The 16,040-nt window shown below is 46.0% G+C and overlaps 2 protein-coding genes across 6 annotated transcripts in view; one reads left to right on the top strand and one right to left on the bottom strand.

Moving 5' to 3' along the window:
- KIF24 (kinesin family member 24) overlaps positions 1-2,452 on the top strand; it is a 62,834-nt gene extending 60,382 nt beyond the window's left edge. For all 4 annotated transcript variants that reach the window (XM_055087246.1, XM_007100737.4, XM_007100735.4 and 1 more), the window contains one exon: positions 518-2,452. In XM_055087246.1, the coding sequence (XP_054943221.1) occupies positions 518-658 (141 nt within the window). In that variant the 3' untranslated portion in view covers positions 659-2,452. The remainder of the gene's footprint in view (positions 1-517) is intronic.
- A 42-nt stretch (positions 2,453-2,494) lies between these two features.
- Positions 2,495-16,040, bottom strand: part of UBAP1 (ubiquitin associated protein 1) — a 55,281-nt gene continuing 41,735 nt past the window's right edge. For both annotated transcript variants that reach the window (XM_007100739.3, XM_007100740.4), the window contains exons 4-7: positions 12,319-13,242; positions 5,462-5,644; positions 4,257-4,358; positions 2,495-3,643 (exon numbers count right to left, since the gene is read on the bottom strand). In XM_007100739.3, the coding sequence (XP_007100801.1) occupies positions 3,503-3,643; positions 4,257-4,358; positions 5,462-5,644; positions 12,319-13,242 (1,350 nt within the window). In that variant the 3' untranslated portion in view covers positions 2,495-3,502. The remainder of the gene's footprint in view (positions 3,644-4,256; positions 4,359-5,461; positions 5,645-12,318; positions 13,243-16,040) is intronic.

Below are 16,040 nucleotides of genomic sequence, written 5' to 3'. Positions count from 1 at the left end.
TTGGCTGGACCCTCAGGGGTTGTTGGGAATTAGCCTGCAGCTAGTTTGACAGTCATCTTTTTTTGCTGTAGCTGTGTGTGCAGAAAGGGTCTGCTGTCACACTCTAACCTTGTTGAGGCCTTGGACCTGCTCTTGCCACCCGAGTTGCCTTGAGGGTGTGCAAGGACAGGTGGGAGATGGTGCTACATTCCCCATTCCCAGGCCAAAATGTTTCCAGCCTCTGTTCTTTGCCATTCTGCCCTCCTAGTGGCTTGTCGGTGCCCCTCCCTGTGATGGTTAACAGTGACTTACTTGCCTTATGCAGACCAGAGGTACTTCTACGAAACCACCCTTCTGCCCTGCAAAATACCTCTCTGCGTAGAGAAGTGGTCCCACCCTGTGCCATGGTGACTGTCCTGCAGATTTTCCAGCTGGAGGAAGGGCCTGGGCTCTGAAATCTTCATACAAGAGAAGGGACTAGAAAAGCTGATCTGGCAGCAACAGCAAAAGCTCCACTTGTCCTTTGTTTCCTTTCCAGGATTTTGAAGATTTTGTGACCCAGTTAGATGAAATCATGGCTCTGAAGTCCAAGTGCATCCAGAGTCTGAGGAGCCAGCTGCAGCTATACCTGGCCTGCCACAGGCCAGCTGCGGCCCCTGAGAGGACAGCGGTGTCTTAGAACAAGATCCAGTATGCGGTGGCTGGGCTCTCAAGAGCTGGAGGGGCCTCTGCCAGGTCCCCCTACAGATATCAGAACCCACTCCCTGGTCCTGCCCATGCTGGCATCTCCCTAGCCACACGTGGCCTTGGCTGGGTCCCAGCCCCTCTCTCAGGGCCAAGCATCTGTCCCTCAATTCTAAGCACAGGAGCATCTGTAAGGAAGGACAGATCAGCCTGAAAAACTTAACAGGCCCCTCCCTTTTCTTTGGGGCTGGAGGATTTGCCTTAACTGACCCCTTGCCTGTGGAAACAGGTCTAATAACCCTGTAGATGTTTCTAAATTTGGGGATCAGTGGATGGGGGGGGATGGTCAGTGGTAACCTAGAGGTTGTGTTGAGGTCACAAGCTAGGGAAGATAACATGCTGAGCCCAGAGGTTTTATCAGTTAGATTCTGTGCCTTTCTCTAGGACTTGGTCAAAAACAAAAACATTGGTGCTAGTGGGGCGGGTGAGGGTGAGCTCTGCCCCATCAGCCCTTGGAGATTGATTTGGGACTTTAGTTAGCTTTTGAAAATGTAAAATGAATAAACCTTGATGTCTTTAATAACAGCAGATGTGGGACAGGCTTTATGCTTCCAATTCCCCTCCCTCCCTGCAATCCAGTATTTAGACAGAAGAGGGTGCTCGCGTCACTGCATTAATTCTTTTCCAATCTCTACCTTGTGCTGGGACCATCCACCTGCGTCATGCTCCTGGCTCCTGTCGGTGAATCCTCACCCCCACGCTCCCTCACGGAATAGTGGAAGAGCTGCAGTATCTCAGGCAAGTCTGTCTCCTAGCCTCACCCTCATCCAGGACTGCCCTGGCTATCTACTCCCCACTCAATGGCCTGTGTTCAGGGTCTTGGCACTGAGTGCTCTGGTCAGTAGTCTGAGGCTCTAAAGCAGTTCTACACACATACACGCACACCTTCACGTGAGTTCTTTCTGTATCTTTTTAGCAGAAAGAAGCTTAAGAAATACCAAGTGGCCTCCAGGTGGCCCATCACTTAACCAAGGCCACCCTGGATCAAGTTGAAATTTATGTCAAAGCCCTTGGCCCTGACACCATTTGGGTATGAAACTTTGATTTCCTACAGGTAAAGGATAACTTTTACAGGTTTTAAAAGAAGGGTTTAATTAATTTTAAAGGCCAGAAGAGGGGCTTTCTGAGACAATGGCCATGCCTGATCTGACCACCAGAGGGCAGCCTCTTTCCAGCTTGGTGCTTCCCAGCCCAAAGGTTCTGTACACCCCCTCCTCAGGTGATCACTAAAAAAAAAAAAAATTAGAGACCCATCCAAGCCAAGAGCACAAAAGGGACTGTGGGACAGTATTAAGTATAAGGACAAGAAACTCTAGGGATAAATCTAGTGCCATCAGATCCATCAGCACTACTGAGAGCTAGTAAAGCAGTCTGAATCCCAGTCCTGCCTGTGGAACACATAATTAATTATGCATGATGCTGCTCAGAGGACAAGGGGCTTGTTCCTCATTTCTGAGTGATTCTCCTGAAGGCCCAGCCTGTCTCACCGCCACAGTCAGTCTTGCAGGAAGGCATATGTCTATGTCCTTGACCCAGAGACTTGGCTAGGTCAAGTTTAAACAGACCCTTGTCTACACACCTGCCTTTACCAGGGCAGACTGGGGGGGCCAGCTCCTGGGTCCCGTGGGCCTAGGCGTTGGAAGAAAGTACTGAAATGACAGAAAATGGTTATCGCTCCTGTTCCACCCCCAGCAAATCCCTTTACCACTCACTCACCTCCACCCTGCAGTACAACGGTCCTTGGCGATAAAAAAGTTATCACAGCAGGATATACCTTTTAGATTTTTATTAGTAGTTCTCTCTGAAGAATCAAAATAGTTAGCAAATTACTTTAGATTCATCAAGACTGTATATCCTTTGTATTTAGATCTTTAATGATGTACAACATAATACAAAACAAACCAAAGAGACTGATTTCTATGACTAGGTGTTATTCATTGTGTCATCCTAGAGCAAGGGGCAGGAGGGAGAGGCTGTTCTCTAGGGAGAACTGAGGTGGAGTTAGTGCTGGGTGACTAAATCACAGCCTCTTTCTTCCCCACTTGATGTGCTGGGAAGAGGCCGATGATTTCTTAAACTGACAACTGTTTTCTAGAGCAGGGGGCTCTAAAATCTGGGATAGCAGAAGACTGTGGTCCAAACCAGGCCAAAAGAAACAGGCTGGGGCAGGGAAGAAGTATGGTAACTGCCTGGCAGAAAAGGCAAACTCAGGGCCCCAATGGGAAAAAGGGCATTCTTTGCACCTCAGAGACATTGCAGAACCAGTGTAACACTAAGTGACCTCGTTAAAAGGGGGAAAAAAAACAAAACCCTGGAAGAACCTTTCAATTGCACTCAACTTGGATTAGAGGTCAGTCCACCCTTGCAGAGAAGGGAAACATCTAGCCCCAAAGCAGCACTAAGTCTGGCCCTCCCACCTCCTTCTCCCCAACTCCTTTTGGCAGCTGGGCCAGGTTTCGGCTGAGGCCATACAGACCCCAGAAAGACCAGAGAAGTCTCTCTGGATGGCCAAGGTGGGAAGGACACTTCTCAGAATACAAATACTTTTACTATGGAAGGAGCCGGGACAGTTCTGGGGGCATTTGCACACCCAAATCTTCCCCACTTTCTCCCCAGCTCAGGACCTAGGCTCATAGAGACTTGGCAAGCACAGTCTCTACACCTGACCTTCCACCCCCAAAAGAAAATCCGGAAGTGTGCCCCTTCTTCCCCACAGGTGGTCTCCTCAGGGCCTTCGGCAGAGGGGGGCTCCGTGGCAGGGCCTAGGTAGGGCCTGGTCTCAGCTGGCTCCCGCCCGAGCCATGAGGTCTTCCAAAGCATTGTCCTGGTCATTGTTGTGTAATAGCAGAACTTCCTTAATATCTTTCAGTTCAAAGCCCATTTCCTTAAATTTGCTCATTAACAGAAGAAACTCCATCATCTAAGGGAAATAAGAGAATACAGACTCAAGAAAGGGGTCCAGCCACACAGCACAGCTGAGTGGAGGAATATGTGTTTAAGGGGGCTGCTTGGGGGAGCATTCTTTGCCAGAGCCTCATGAGCCTCTCTGAGGTCCCCTAGCAAGCAGAGGAGGGCCGTAGAGGAAGCGAGGCCATGGAGGAAGACAGGCTGATGCCATGGCCAATCGTCCATCAGGAGCCATGCCCACTCCCAAACCTTGCTGACCTTCATTCAGGTCCCACCATCCACATCTGTGCTCCCACCCAGCAGGATAACTGAACCCAGAAATGGCTGCTCTCTGGCGAGCAGCCTAGGTGAAGTGACTAGCAATCTCCCCCAACATCCAAAAGTATGGCTTTTTGCCCAGGTCATTTTTCCCATCCCTTCCCTGGGATTCTAGATAGTCTTCAACCCAATACTTTATCTGAGCCAAACTAGCCAAATGCCTGTCTGGACATGGGAGATTCTGTGCTTCAACTACCTCTGCCTACAGTCACTGGAAGGGATGAAGGCTGTAGTCCAGGAGGACCCCCAAGACAGACTACTTTGTCCCTTCTTTCCAGAGGGTTCCCGTGAAGCATGAAGGTTCCTACCTTTTCCTCTGAACACTGCTGCATTTCCAGAGCCTCTTCCACCAAAAGAGGGTCAAAGCCCTTCTCACAGAGCTGTCCATGTGCAAAGAGATAGTCGAGAATCTAAGAAAAGAGAAAGGTTTAAGCACCTATTGCCACTCTTGTCTGTGCTTCCCAAAAGTCTTACACAAACCAACAAGTGTTGACATCTGCTCCCCACCTTGGCTATTAGATCCTAGATAGGACTTGATTTTGTACCTTGAATTGTGTCCAACACAGGAGTACCTCAGTGACTATTTGTTGATAGGTACACCCTTCTAAACATGCATAGCCATTTTTCAAAGGAGTTCCTGTCACAGCTGACTCACATCTCCCAGCTGATATCAATTCCACAGCCTAGGCAGGATATATATATATTTTTTAACGGTGATTTTTTTCTTTTTTCTAAATTTATTTATATTTATTATTATTATTATCATCATCATTGGCTGCATTGGGTCTTCATTGCTGCGCACAGGCTTTCTCCCTAGTTGTGGTGCGTGGGCTTCTCACTGCAGTGGCTTCTTGTCACAGAGCACGAGCTCTAGGCACATGGGCTTCAGTAGTTGTGGCACGTGGGCTCAGTAGTCATGGCTCACGGGCTCTAGAGCGCAGGCTCAGTAGTTGTGGCACACGGACTTAGTTGCTCCGCGGCATGTGGGATCTTCCTGGACCAGGGCTCGAACCCGTGTCCCCTGCACTGGCAGGCAGATTCTTAACCACTGCACCACCAGGGAAGTCCCAAGATATTTTAAGAAACCACCCAAGTCAGAAAGTGCCCCCAATGTTTAGGACTCCAGTACCCTCTTTTGGAACTCCCTGGGCAGTCCTGACAGGATAAATATTTCTGGAAGAAGACATCTGACCATACCTCAAGCCTAGAATGCTGTCTCAGGAGAGGCAGAGAAGGGGATAACTGGGTAACAGTCAACATCTCCAATACTCTCAAAGCTCTCCTTCAGCCTATGTCCCAGAGCAGCCCCCAAAGCAGAAGCACTGCTGCTGAAGCTGCTGGTTTGCCCAACAAAGCACCCTGAGTCCTGCCCACCCCCCTCAAGTCACAGGAAAAGACAATGGTGCTGTGAGTCTGAGGGACTCTAGGATAAAGGCAAGACACTATTCCAGCTCCAGAGATGTGGGACCTCTCTCCTACCCCCACCCTGCCCCATGGCTGACTAACCGCTCACCTGCTCAATATTCTCTCCTTTCTTCTTCATGGCTTTCAAGACACACTCATATGAGTAGCCCATGCTGACCACCGTCTCCACACAATGCCGCTCACTGGGGGACAGCGTCTGCAGTTCAGAGTAAGCCTGGGGACAGCTGGGAGTGTTGGGCACTTGTGACATTGAGAGATTAGGAGGTGTGACCTGGTGGTGGAGAAACAAAAGGATTAAGGCAAGAAGAAAGACATGGGCCCTGGAAGACACGTCACTGAGGTAGCCCAATCCAGGGGCTTGTCATTTCTGATCTAATAAAACCTCCCAGTCAAGCAACCTGCCTGCAAGAAAGGGCCAGGTTTCTGGCCAGACATCCTGAAGAAGACTGAAGAGTGGTAGGGGAGCTCCAGCTGAGGGAGAGAAAAACTGGGAAGACACCTGCAACTGTGGCTGTCCTCTGCCTTCATCCCACCTTCCAGAGTTGAGGAAGCACCACAAGAGCCACACGCCCTTCCATGCCCAAATCCCCTGGGCTTGAGGTGGAGAAAGAAGTTCTGAAAACTACATTCGGGACTGATGCCCAAGCTGGCTGCTGTTATGTCTCTCCAGGGCTCCTTTATCCCTTTCCTAGGCTGCCATATCTGAGTCCTAAAGGGATGAATAACCTCAAACACCCCCACTCTGGACTGACTCTGCCAGTAATGTGTCCATCCTCGCTTCTACTATCGCTGGCTGGGCAGAGACTGCCAGCGCCATTCCACAGCTGGCCAGCTCAGGGCTCCCGTGCTCTGAGGGCACTCCCATCTCTGCCCCACACCATGCACTATGCTTTGATTCCCTGCAGTAGCCACTGTCTTACGGAGCCAAGACTGAAGGACTACTACCCACTCTAGGCTGTGCCCTCAAGGACTGGACTGTGGTCTCTAGGGCCCTGCCTCTACTGCACTGGCTACAGGACCTTACTAACCCCAGCCTGACTGGTGGACAGATTCCCAGGATTAAATCCTCCCACCACTTCTGATAATGAGTCAGCCCCAAGGCAAAAAGGCAGCTCACTCCCAGGCCAAAGGACAGAACCACCATGGGAACAAGGTCACAAGCTGTTTGACAGCTTGGCCCAGCTCTGAAGAACCAGGGAAAATTTTTCAACAAAATTTTATTTCCTTTTTTTTTTTTTTTTTTCGCAGGGGCTGGGGTGGGGGAGGGAGGAGGGAAAGGAGCCTGCTATCCTAAAAGCATGTTCAAAATTATATAGCTCGGGACTTCCCTCGTGGCGCAGTGGTTTGAAATCTGCCTGCCAATGCAGGGGACACGGGTTCGAGCTCTGGTCCGGGAAGATCCCACATGCTGCGGAGCAACTAAGCCCGTGCGCCACAACTACTGAGCCTGCGCACCAGAGCCTGTGACCAACAGCTACTGAAGCCCACGCTCCACAACTGCTGAAGCCCATGCGCCTAGAGCCTGTGCTCTGCAACGAGAAGCCACAGCAATGAGAAGCCCGTGCACCGCAACGAAGAGTAGCCCCCTCTCGCCACAACTAGAGAAAGCCCGTGCGCAGCAATGAAGACCCAACGCAGCCAAAAATAAATATTATAAAATATATTTTAAAAAATTATATAGCTATAACCAGATGCTCTCCTCCAAGTCAGCTGGGAAAAACCAAGAAGATTCTACAGGCCTAAAAGCCTGTAGTTTCTGCTTAACCATCTCTCACCCACAGCATACTCCAGGCAGTCCAATTGTGGGGCTCAGTCATTAGGTTACAGGAGTCACGACAGGACATGGGAATTGCATCACACCCATCTGGCCACTTTGCAGGCCCCAAGATTGTCTCTCTCTTTTCAGGGGCAGGCTCTACCTGGGCTTGAGAATACCAATAGCCAAACAGCATTTTGGTCACACTGCTGGCACAGTACTTATTACACACAGTATGAGCTCCTAGAGGTTAGTTACCATGTCACATGCATTTCTAAATGCCTAAGGCCTGGCTTTGAGCTTGAAACTTACCCCTAATCAACAGTCACTGAATAAGTGGAGCTCTATTAGGATTTCAAAGGGGGGATTTTCATTTAACACAATAAATTGACACTGATTCTCCTCCCCTCCAAAACCCGCTAAAATGATAATAAAACAATTAAAACTGTATTAACCTTTTAAGGTCAAAGAGAAAGAGGGAACAGCAGAGGACAATATATTTCAATGAAATTTTAGAAGGTGGAATGCTAATGGAGGCAGAGTAATGGGCAGAGGCAAGGAAGTTACACGCCCCTGGAGACCCTGAGAGATGGGTTCAGCATTTGGAAGCACCTTGGAAGCACCGGGTACTGTTGGGATAAGGCAAGAAACGAAGGCAGTGATCAGAGCAGAAAACCCTCAGGCAGACCTTCCCCACCTCACCTTTGCAGGAGGCAGAACGTTAAGTCTCTAGAAAATGTGAGCCAAAAAGGACTAAGGATACCAAGCACAGCATATGGCAGAGTGAGGTGCAAGAACCAAAAAGGGGATTAAGTAAGTCTACACCAGTATTCCCCACCTTCTTTAGCCTTCAAGCAGAACTCTCTAGATAAACTTTAATAGCCCCCAAGACCTTCACATGTTGATGTTTTGCAGAGCTCCCCTCAAAGCCAACTAACCTTCAACCTATAGTGAATCTTCATGATCAGCAAGCACACCCCAACATACACATTCCCCCTGTTTTGTTTTATTTTAGTGCCTCACTCTTAAATGTGAATAGAAAGCCAAAGCCACCAACATAAGACCAAACCAGAAGAGGGAAGTCAGACAAAGCACTTGGAAATTTAAAATAAAAATTTTATTTAAAAGATTATGAGATTTTTTTTTTTAAAAAAGGGTTATACACAGGCAAGGATATATCCCAGAAAGTAAAACATAAAGTCAAAGAGATAGAAAATACAAACCAACGAACCACATCAACCAGATTTTGAAAACTGAGCTGAGCCTTTGGATCCAGGAGGGCCAAGCACAATGAATGAACAAAGCCCATCACTGGTAAATTTCAAATCTCCAGAAATGAAAAGAAAGCTTGTGGGAGTAGGGGAAGAAATCAGAATAGCACTGTATTGCTAGAAATCAGTGGAGCTTATACTTAAATTTGAATTTTTTTTTAAGGGAACAATGTCTTAAAAATTCTTGAAGAAAAATGACCTTCAACTAAGAAATCTAAATTCAAACTATTATTTATATGTGAGGGTAAAATTAAGACATTTTTAGATATTCAAGGACTCAAAAAATAGGACTTCCCTCGTGGCGCAGTAGTTTAAGAATCTGCCTGCCAACGCAGGGGACACGAGTTTGATCCCTGGTCTGGGAAGATCCCACATGCTGTGGAGCAACTAAGCCCACGTGCCACAACTACTGAGCCTGTGTTCTGGAGCCCACACACCACAACTACTGAGCCCGTGCGCTGCAACTACTGAAGCCCATGTGCCTAGAGCCCGTGCTCCGCAACGAGAAGCCCCTGCACTGAGAAGCCCACGCACGGCAACGAAGAGTAGCTCTCACTCACCACAAGTAGAGAAAGCCCGCACGCAGCAACAAAGACCCCCCCCACACAAAAAAAAGACTCAAAATCAGACAGGTTAACCAACATGCTTGAATGTATTTGAACAAGAAAATTATCATTAGGTCTTTGGCAGCTCTTTTGGAGCATTTGGACAAAATTAGCAACAGGCACAAAGAAACCATGCAGAATTTTTTAATGGGGCAGTTAAACTAGAGAAACAAAACTGCCAAAAAAATCATCATCATCACCACAGTATACCATCTGAACTCAGTAATAAATATTTACCCAATCATAATAATATGAACAATAACATTAATTGAACCGAAATTTGTGATATAAATATGGGAGATACAGCAAGAAGGTAGAGGAGGGGCTATTATCAGAGCTAAATCCTCAACTACTGCAACAGGAAGTATAAACCTGTCTAAAATTGATAAATTTAGAAAAATATAAGCATCTAATTCAGAAATACAGAGATAAATAAATCCCAGCATAAACAGTTTAAAGGTCAAAAGTGCCTGACTATGGGAAGCAAAACTGGAACTGGGGAGAGGTGAGGCAGGGAGCTACTGTTTTTCAATACAAGCCTTTTAAATGCTACCTGATTTCATTAAAGTATGCTTGTAAAGTACTTTGATAAAATAAATTCATTTTTTATTTTTATTTATTTAAAATTTTTTTCATTTGTTTATTTCTTTTTTGAGGATTCCTATTTCTTTCTTCCTTTTCTTTTTCTTCTTTTTTTGAATGTACCACATGGCTTGTGGGATCTTAGTTCCCCACCCAGGGATCGAACCTGGGGCCACAGCAATGAAAGTGCCAACTCCTAACCACTGGACCATCAGGGAAGTCCCTCATTTTTTAAATCTAGAGATGTTCTGAGAAGGACTCTACTGTAAGTATTAAAGCAATGGCAACATAAGAAACGATCAACAGATTCAAACACCGAAAAGCTAAGAGACTGTATGTATTGAAAATTATTTAAAATACAATTTAAAAGCAAACTGGCACTACTCGTATGCTTCTTGGCCAAAATTAGTAAATTGAGAACTCAGAAGTAGAAGGAAAAAGGCAAATATTTTGCTGAAGTAACTGTGAAAGAGTGGGAAATATATATCCATACCCGGAGAAAGAGAACCCAGTGGCAGAATGAGCCTAACCTGTGAGCAGAGCAGAGCCTTGAAGGGCTGAGGGGCAGCGGGAAGAGGCCCTGGTGCTATAGGTCAGGCAGGTCTATGCTGGACACAGAATGAGGGCGCATCACAAGATTTCCTCTTAACATGATCCCATGGAGTTCTCAACTTCTAAGATTAGTTTATATAAAACAGTGAAACATGAAATCAAAATCTGAAAAATGAGACCCAAACACTGGGCCTGAAATAGCCGACAAGAACCAAATTCCAGGAACGCTTCCCTAGGTGTTCCTATTTGAAGGATGTATACAGCCCAGCTGACCACCATCACCACACCCCTGCCTCAAGTCCCTATCTTGGAGAGAAGTGCTTCTCTCACTGGGAACGGTTCCTACCGTGGGCCTCAAAGACTCGACTAAGGATAGAAAGCCAGGATGGGAACTAGGCTTTGCTCCCCGGAGGTAAGGGTCATGACTTCCTTAAAAGATCACCAGAACTCCAACTCTGTTTATATTTGCCCCCCAAAGGCAGTCAGTCCCCAGGCCAGGGTGAAGCATGGTTTCCTCTGACACTCTTAAGTCGGTGGGGGTGGGGGAACCTTTCAGAGTGCTTTTAATTCCTCTAAAGCACACAGTGAGTCACAAAGCGAAGAGGAGTATCCTGCTGACCAAAGTCCAACCACAAACCAGGAGGAATTAGGATAAGGTCCATCCTAGGAGATGTTATGCACTCTATTTAGTTTCTCTGGGCCATGGTCCATGGAAGTTTACAGGCAGCAGTAAGCTCTGACAATGGAAGCACTCACACAAAGACAATCATTTACCAAGAATGTCACTGCTGGGAACTTGCACTCTTTGTAAGGCAGGCCAAGGCTCATCTTTTCTACCAGCTAATAGCAGGCTTATTATGGTCTCTCAGAGATTTCCCACTAATACAATCAGGCTCCTTTCTGGCCCTAAATACTGTCTTGATATGCTGTCATTTAAAAAATCTGAACTAGTGTAGCAAACGGTTCTTGGTCTTCTGTGATTTCTATTCTATAATGCAATAATGTATTGTTCTGTGGGGCTGAAACAACCACATAAAATAAAGTAACCTCCCTGTATATGCATCTCTTGTGTGACAAATCAGATTTTCTTCAAGATGATACAAATTACAACTTTCGTATCAATCCACCCTTCAACACTAAATCTGACTTCCAACCTTTCCCTCTCCCTCCCTTTGGAGAAAACTGCACAATTCTTAGTAGTAAGAAAAAAAAAGTAATTGCAGGATTAAAACCTATAGGTTTAAAAATGACAAATTTCTATCTTTTGCTGAAACTTCCAATACAAATTATGCCCCAGTTACTAAAGTACCGCCCAGTTTGAAGAAACATAACCCCAAATTAGTCAAACACAAAAGAGCCAAACTTCAAGGCAGAGTGAGATGGAAAGAGGGAGGAGAGGGAGGTAGGGAGAAGATAAAAGGAATACCAAGCAACCATAAAAAAATTAAGAAAGGGAAAAGGAAAAAGGAAAAAGGTACAAAGAAAGAAAGCCTTTAAAAAATGCAAACACAAGACATGGCAGCGCATAAAAGAACAAATTGATTAGGCAGGAAAACATCATTCACATGATACACATTATCTTTTTGAAGGAAAAGACCAAAAAGATGCAGGGAGGAACAAGCCAACATTAACCAGATTAGGTCCAAAGCTAATAATCTCTGTCCTCAGAAAAATAAACAGAACTACATATACTTAATGTAAGCAAGGTCAATTTGGTCATGCTCCATCCTGCCCTAAACCTTGCAAAGAAGAATGTGAGGGTGGCAACTGCTGGGTAGAATTTAGAAATCTGTGGAGCTTTAATTCAGGGGGATTTAAAAGGCTTACCGTGGGACTTCCGGGTGGCATGGTGATTAAGAACCCGCCTGCCAATGCAGGGGACATGGGTTCGATTCCTGGTCCAGGAAGATCCCACGTGCCGCGTAGCTACTAAGCCCGTATGCCACAACTACTAAGCCCTAGAGCCCGCGAGCCACAACTACTGAGCCCGTGTGCCACAACTACTGAAGCCCGCGTGCCTAGAGCCCATGCTCCGCAACAAGAGAAGCCACCGCAACGAGAAGCCCGCACACCGCAATGAAGAGTAGCCCCCGCTCACCGCAACTAGAGAAAGCCCGCCCGCAGCAATGAAGACCCAATGCAACCAAAAATAAATAAAATAAATTTATAAAAGGCTTACCGTGGGACAGGTATTTGGAGGTGATGATTCTTCTGTGCACACAGACAAGACAGAGAGGGAAGGCATCTGGGAATGGGTCAGGGTTGGCACCTCTGTGCCACTGTCCAAGTTCAAAGCTGAAAGCCCAAGAACATGATGCCCATTGAGCTCACTGGCACTGCTTTGGGTGGAAGGCTTTAGGGAATTCCGGAACGTGCCACTGCGGAGGCAGGATGTGCTATGGAAAGTGCTTGCCATCTTGGCTGTCTTCTGACTGCTGTCATCAGAGTCAAGTTTGGGGAAGGACAGGGACTTGATATTGCTTACTGCAGGGATAGGGGGGAGGGACACTTTGGAAGACAGCGACATCTTTTCACAGTTGCCCAACTGTGGTAAGGTTATAAAGCCATTGGGTTTGTGAAGAGGCTTGAAATCTAGGGTTGCCCGCTCCAGGGATGCCAGGACCTCCTCATCCTGTAACACAGACCCAGAGCCACCTCTAGGCAAGTTACTGTCCAATAACTGGGCCATAATGGGTCCACTGGTTCCTACCAGAATGTTTCTCAGCTCTTCCTTCTCATCAATAGTTTTTAACTCCAGATTATCAAATGGGTCTTCTTCACACTCAAAGTCAGCAGGATTGAAATCTGCCTTTGTGTGGGGTGGGCTGAGAACTTTCTGTTTTGTGGCACTGCTGCTGACCCGAGTCGGGGTAAGGATGCTGTTGTGCTGTAAGCTGGCAAGGATGGGATTGATAGGAGGTGGCATTGTGGCTGTACTGTGAGTCTTGGAGAAGCTCATTTTGCTGTCACCCTCTGGGCCACTCTTAGAATTCACCTTAGCTTCTGCTTCCTCAGCCTTGCGCTCTGCTTCCCACTGGGCTTCTTGGATTTTCTTAATATCTTCAGCCCACTCAATGGTTTTCTTTTCCAAAGAGAAGTCATACTGCAAAGATATATCAGAGAAAGGAAGTGTGAACCCAGGTGGCTGCCCCTCCCCCACCCAATTCCTCCAGCCAATTCACTTCTTCCTCACCCTGGCGCAAGAGAACTGGGCCAGGCAGCATTTATTAAGGTGTATGGGAGGATCCCCACTCAGGAAAACTAAGACTTCCTAATCTTACTTGATTTAATCAAACTATGCTCCCTGGTTACTTCTAGAAATTAACTACAAAGAGCTCCCACCACCTCTAATCCTACATACCAGGCCAAATGTACCTTGCCACTTCCCTTGCTTCTCTCCCCTCAGGCCATTTCCCTTCCTAGAATTCTTCATTGGTGGCTCAGGAAGAACTCAGCTGCCTCCTCTATAAAGCTTTCCTGATGGCCCATTCCTTCCTCTGAACTCTTACATAGTGTCTGTCTCTATCATTTGATGCTGAGCACATGTGACCACAAGTAGCTTTAGTCTTCCTCTAAACATTTCCCCCTATCACAAGCCTCTTGTGAGCAGCAACTGGGCTTTAGACCCTCTTAAGGTCTCCATTATCTTAACAGAATGCCCTAAATAGATCCCGTGCTCAATAATAACAACAGCCCCTAGTATTTAAGCACTTACAAGGTGCCATGCATGATTCTAAGCACTTTTTACGTATTAGTTCTCTAGATTTTTTCAACATTACAGGGGCTATGCTCAAGGTCATAAAGCTGTTAAATGGTAGAGCCTGGATCTGAAACCCAGGCAATCTGACAACAGATTCTATGCTCTAAACCACTACCAAATTACAATGAACAGACTGTACTCTAAATGTAGGAAAACTGCTTATTAAGAAATCTAGACATAATCAAATTAAGATTTTACGATGCAAACTCAACAAAAAGCAAACAACCTGATTAAAAAATGGCCAGAGGATCTGAATAGACATTCTTCCAAAGAAGCCATACAGATGGCCAAGAGGCACATGAAGAGATGTTCAACATCACTAATTATTAGGGAAATGCAAATCAAAGCCACAATAAGATATCGCCTCACGCCCATTGAAATGGCTATTATCAAAAAGGCAAGAAATAAGTGTTGGAGAGGATGTGGAGAAAAGGGAGCCTTCATACACACTGTTGGTGGCAGTGTAAACTGGCGCAGCCACTGTGGAAAAGAGTAAAAGCTAAACAATGTGTGCACATTCAAAGTTGGAGGCATAATAAGAGTAAAGAGGGGAAAGGGAGAGGAAGGAGGCCTACCATGACCTAGAGCCACGGTAGGCCTAGAGTTTTAGAGTAGAAGAAACATAATAAAGTGCCTCAGGTCATCCCTAAACCTTTCGGCTTCAAACAACACAAAAGAAGCCTGGAAACACACATGTCAAGAAGTTCACTTACACACCCTGAGCCAGTTACTGGGCCCCAAAAAGACACTTGGGGGATCACAGGGCTTCCTTTCTACCACTAACTGAATAGTGAGAAAACAGCACTGGGCAAAGGTTGCTGCTTCTAACTGTGGAGGAAATCCAATTATGCAACTGGTTTCCTCCACCAAAAACTGAGGCTGTGACCAACTTCCCACCGCCTGTAAACACAGATCTCTGAAGTTTTACTCCCCCAAACAAGTGTAAATTTCTTTCCTCTTTAGTGCTTTTTTATTTTTTTGTAATTACCAAAGTAATGTAGAATACTTGGAACATAGGAAAAAACAGAAGAAATATTACAGTGAAAAAGAATGTGATTTTTGAGTGTACAATAATAAATAATAACATCATCTAACATTTATGGAGTACCAGGAACCAGAATAAGCATTATAAATGCATTATTTTACTTAATCCTTATAATAACCTTAAAATTTGTACAAGATTACACAGCTATTACACGGCAATTCCAGCCCATGAATCACTGAACCAGAATCTGCTCTAAACCGTGACACTAAAGGCCACCCTCCACTACTGTGGCCACTACCACCATTTCAGTGAAAACTTTCCGGACCTGGGTGCAAAGGTTTATGTATGTTTTACTGGCTCACTTTGATGAGTTTTAATCTGAAATCTCAAGTTTGTATTGTCATGCAAGGGCAAATATGAAAAAGTTACAGGAAGCTTCAAGCTGTCTAGGGCTCTAGGTCTGACTCTTTGGATAGAGAGGGAGCCAGCGCCAACACTACACCAATACCACAGCCAAATCCCCCACTGGAGACCCCAGGCAGTCAAAGTTCAAGGAAGCTATCTGCAATTAGAGAACAAAAACACTGCAGCTAGCCCACACAGGAATGGAGCTTGGAGCCTTGATCTCCTCTTTCGTTATTAGTGGGTGTGATGAGTATGACAGGCACAGTACCAGGCACTCATTAGTGTGTCACACTGATCAAAGAGAAAATTCCCAGCAAAGCCTATTAACGGCAACAATGTGGGATTCCAAACAAGCCTTCTGAATGAATCAATGAGGCAGCGAATAATATGAGGACTACTGAAATAAGATGGAGGTGTTATTTAAATCATATTGCTAGCAGTATTCTGCACACAGAGTGGTATTTACTGAATATCTGTTGCTGCCAATAAAAAAGCCACCAAGGAAACAGAACAAGGTAAAACTTCATAAGGGAAATCTCTATCTCTTCTGGCCCAATAAAGTCTCCATACACAAAAGGAGTATCGATTCAGTATTCAAAAACATCTAAGATAGTCAACATTATTAGTAGCTAGGGAAATGTACATCAAAACCACCATAAGAGGGTTAATTCCCTGGTAGTCCAGTGGTTAAGGTGCCATGCTTCCACTGCAGGGGGCGTGGGTTCAAACCCTGGTCCAGCAACTAGGATCC

The sequence above is a fragment of the Physeter macrocephalus genome, chromosome 9 (assembly GCF_002837175.3).
Source record: "Physeter macrocephalus isolate SW-GA chromosome 9, ASM283717v5, whole genome shotgun sequence".
Taxonomy (NCBI): Eukaryota; Metazoa; Chordata; class Mammalia; order Artiodactyla; family Physeteridae; genus Physeter; species Physeter macrocephalus.
This window is presented reverse-complemented; position numbering and strand designations above follow the sequence as displayed.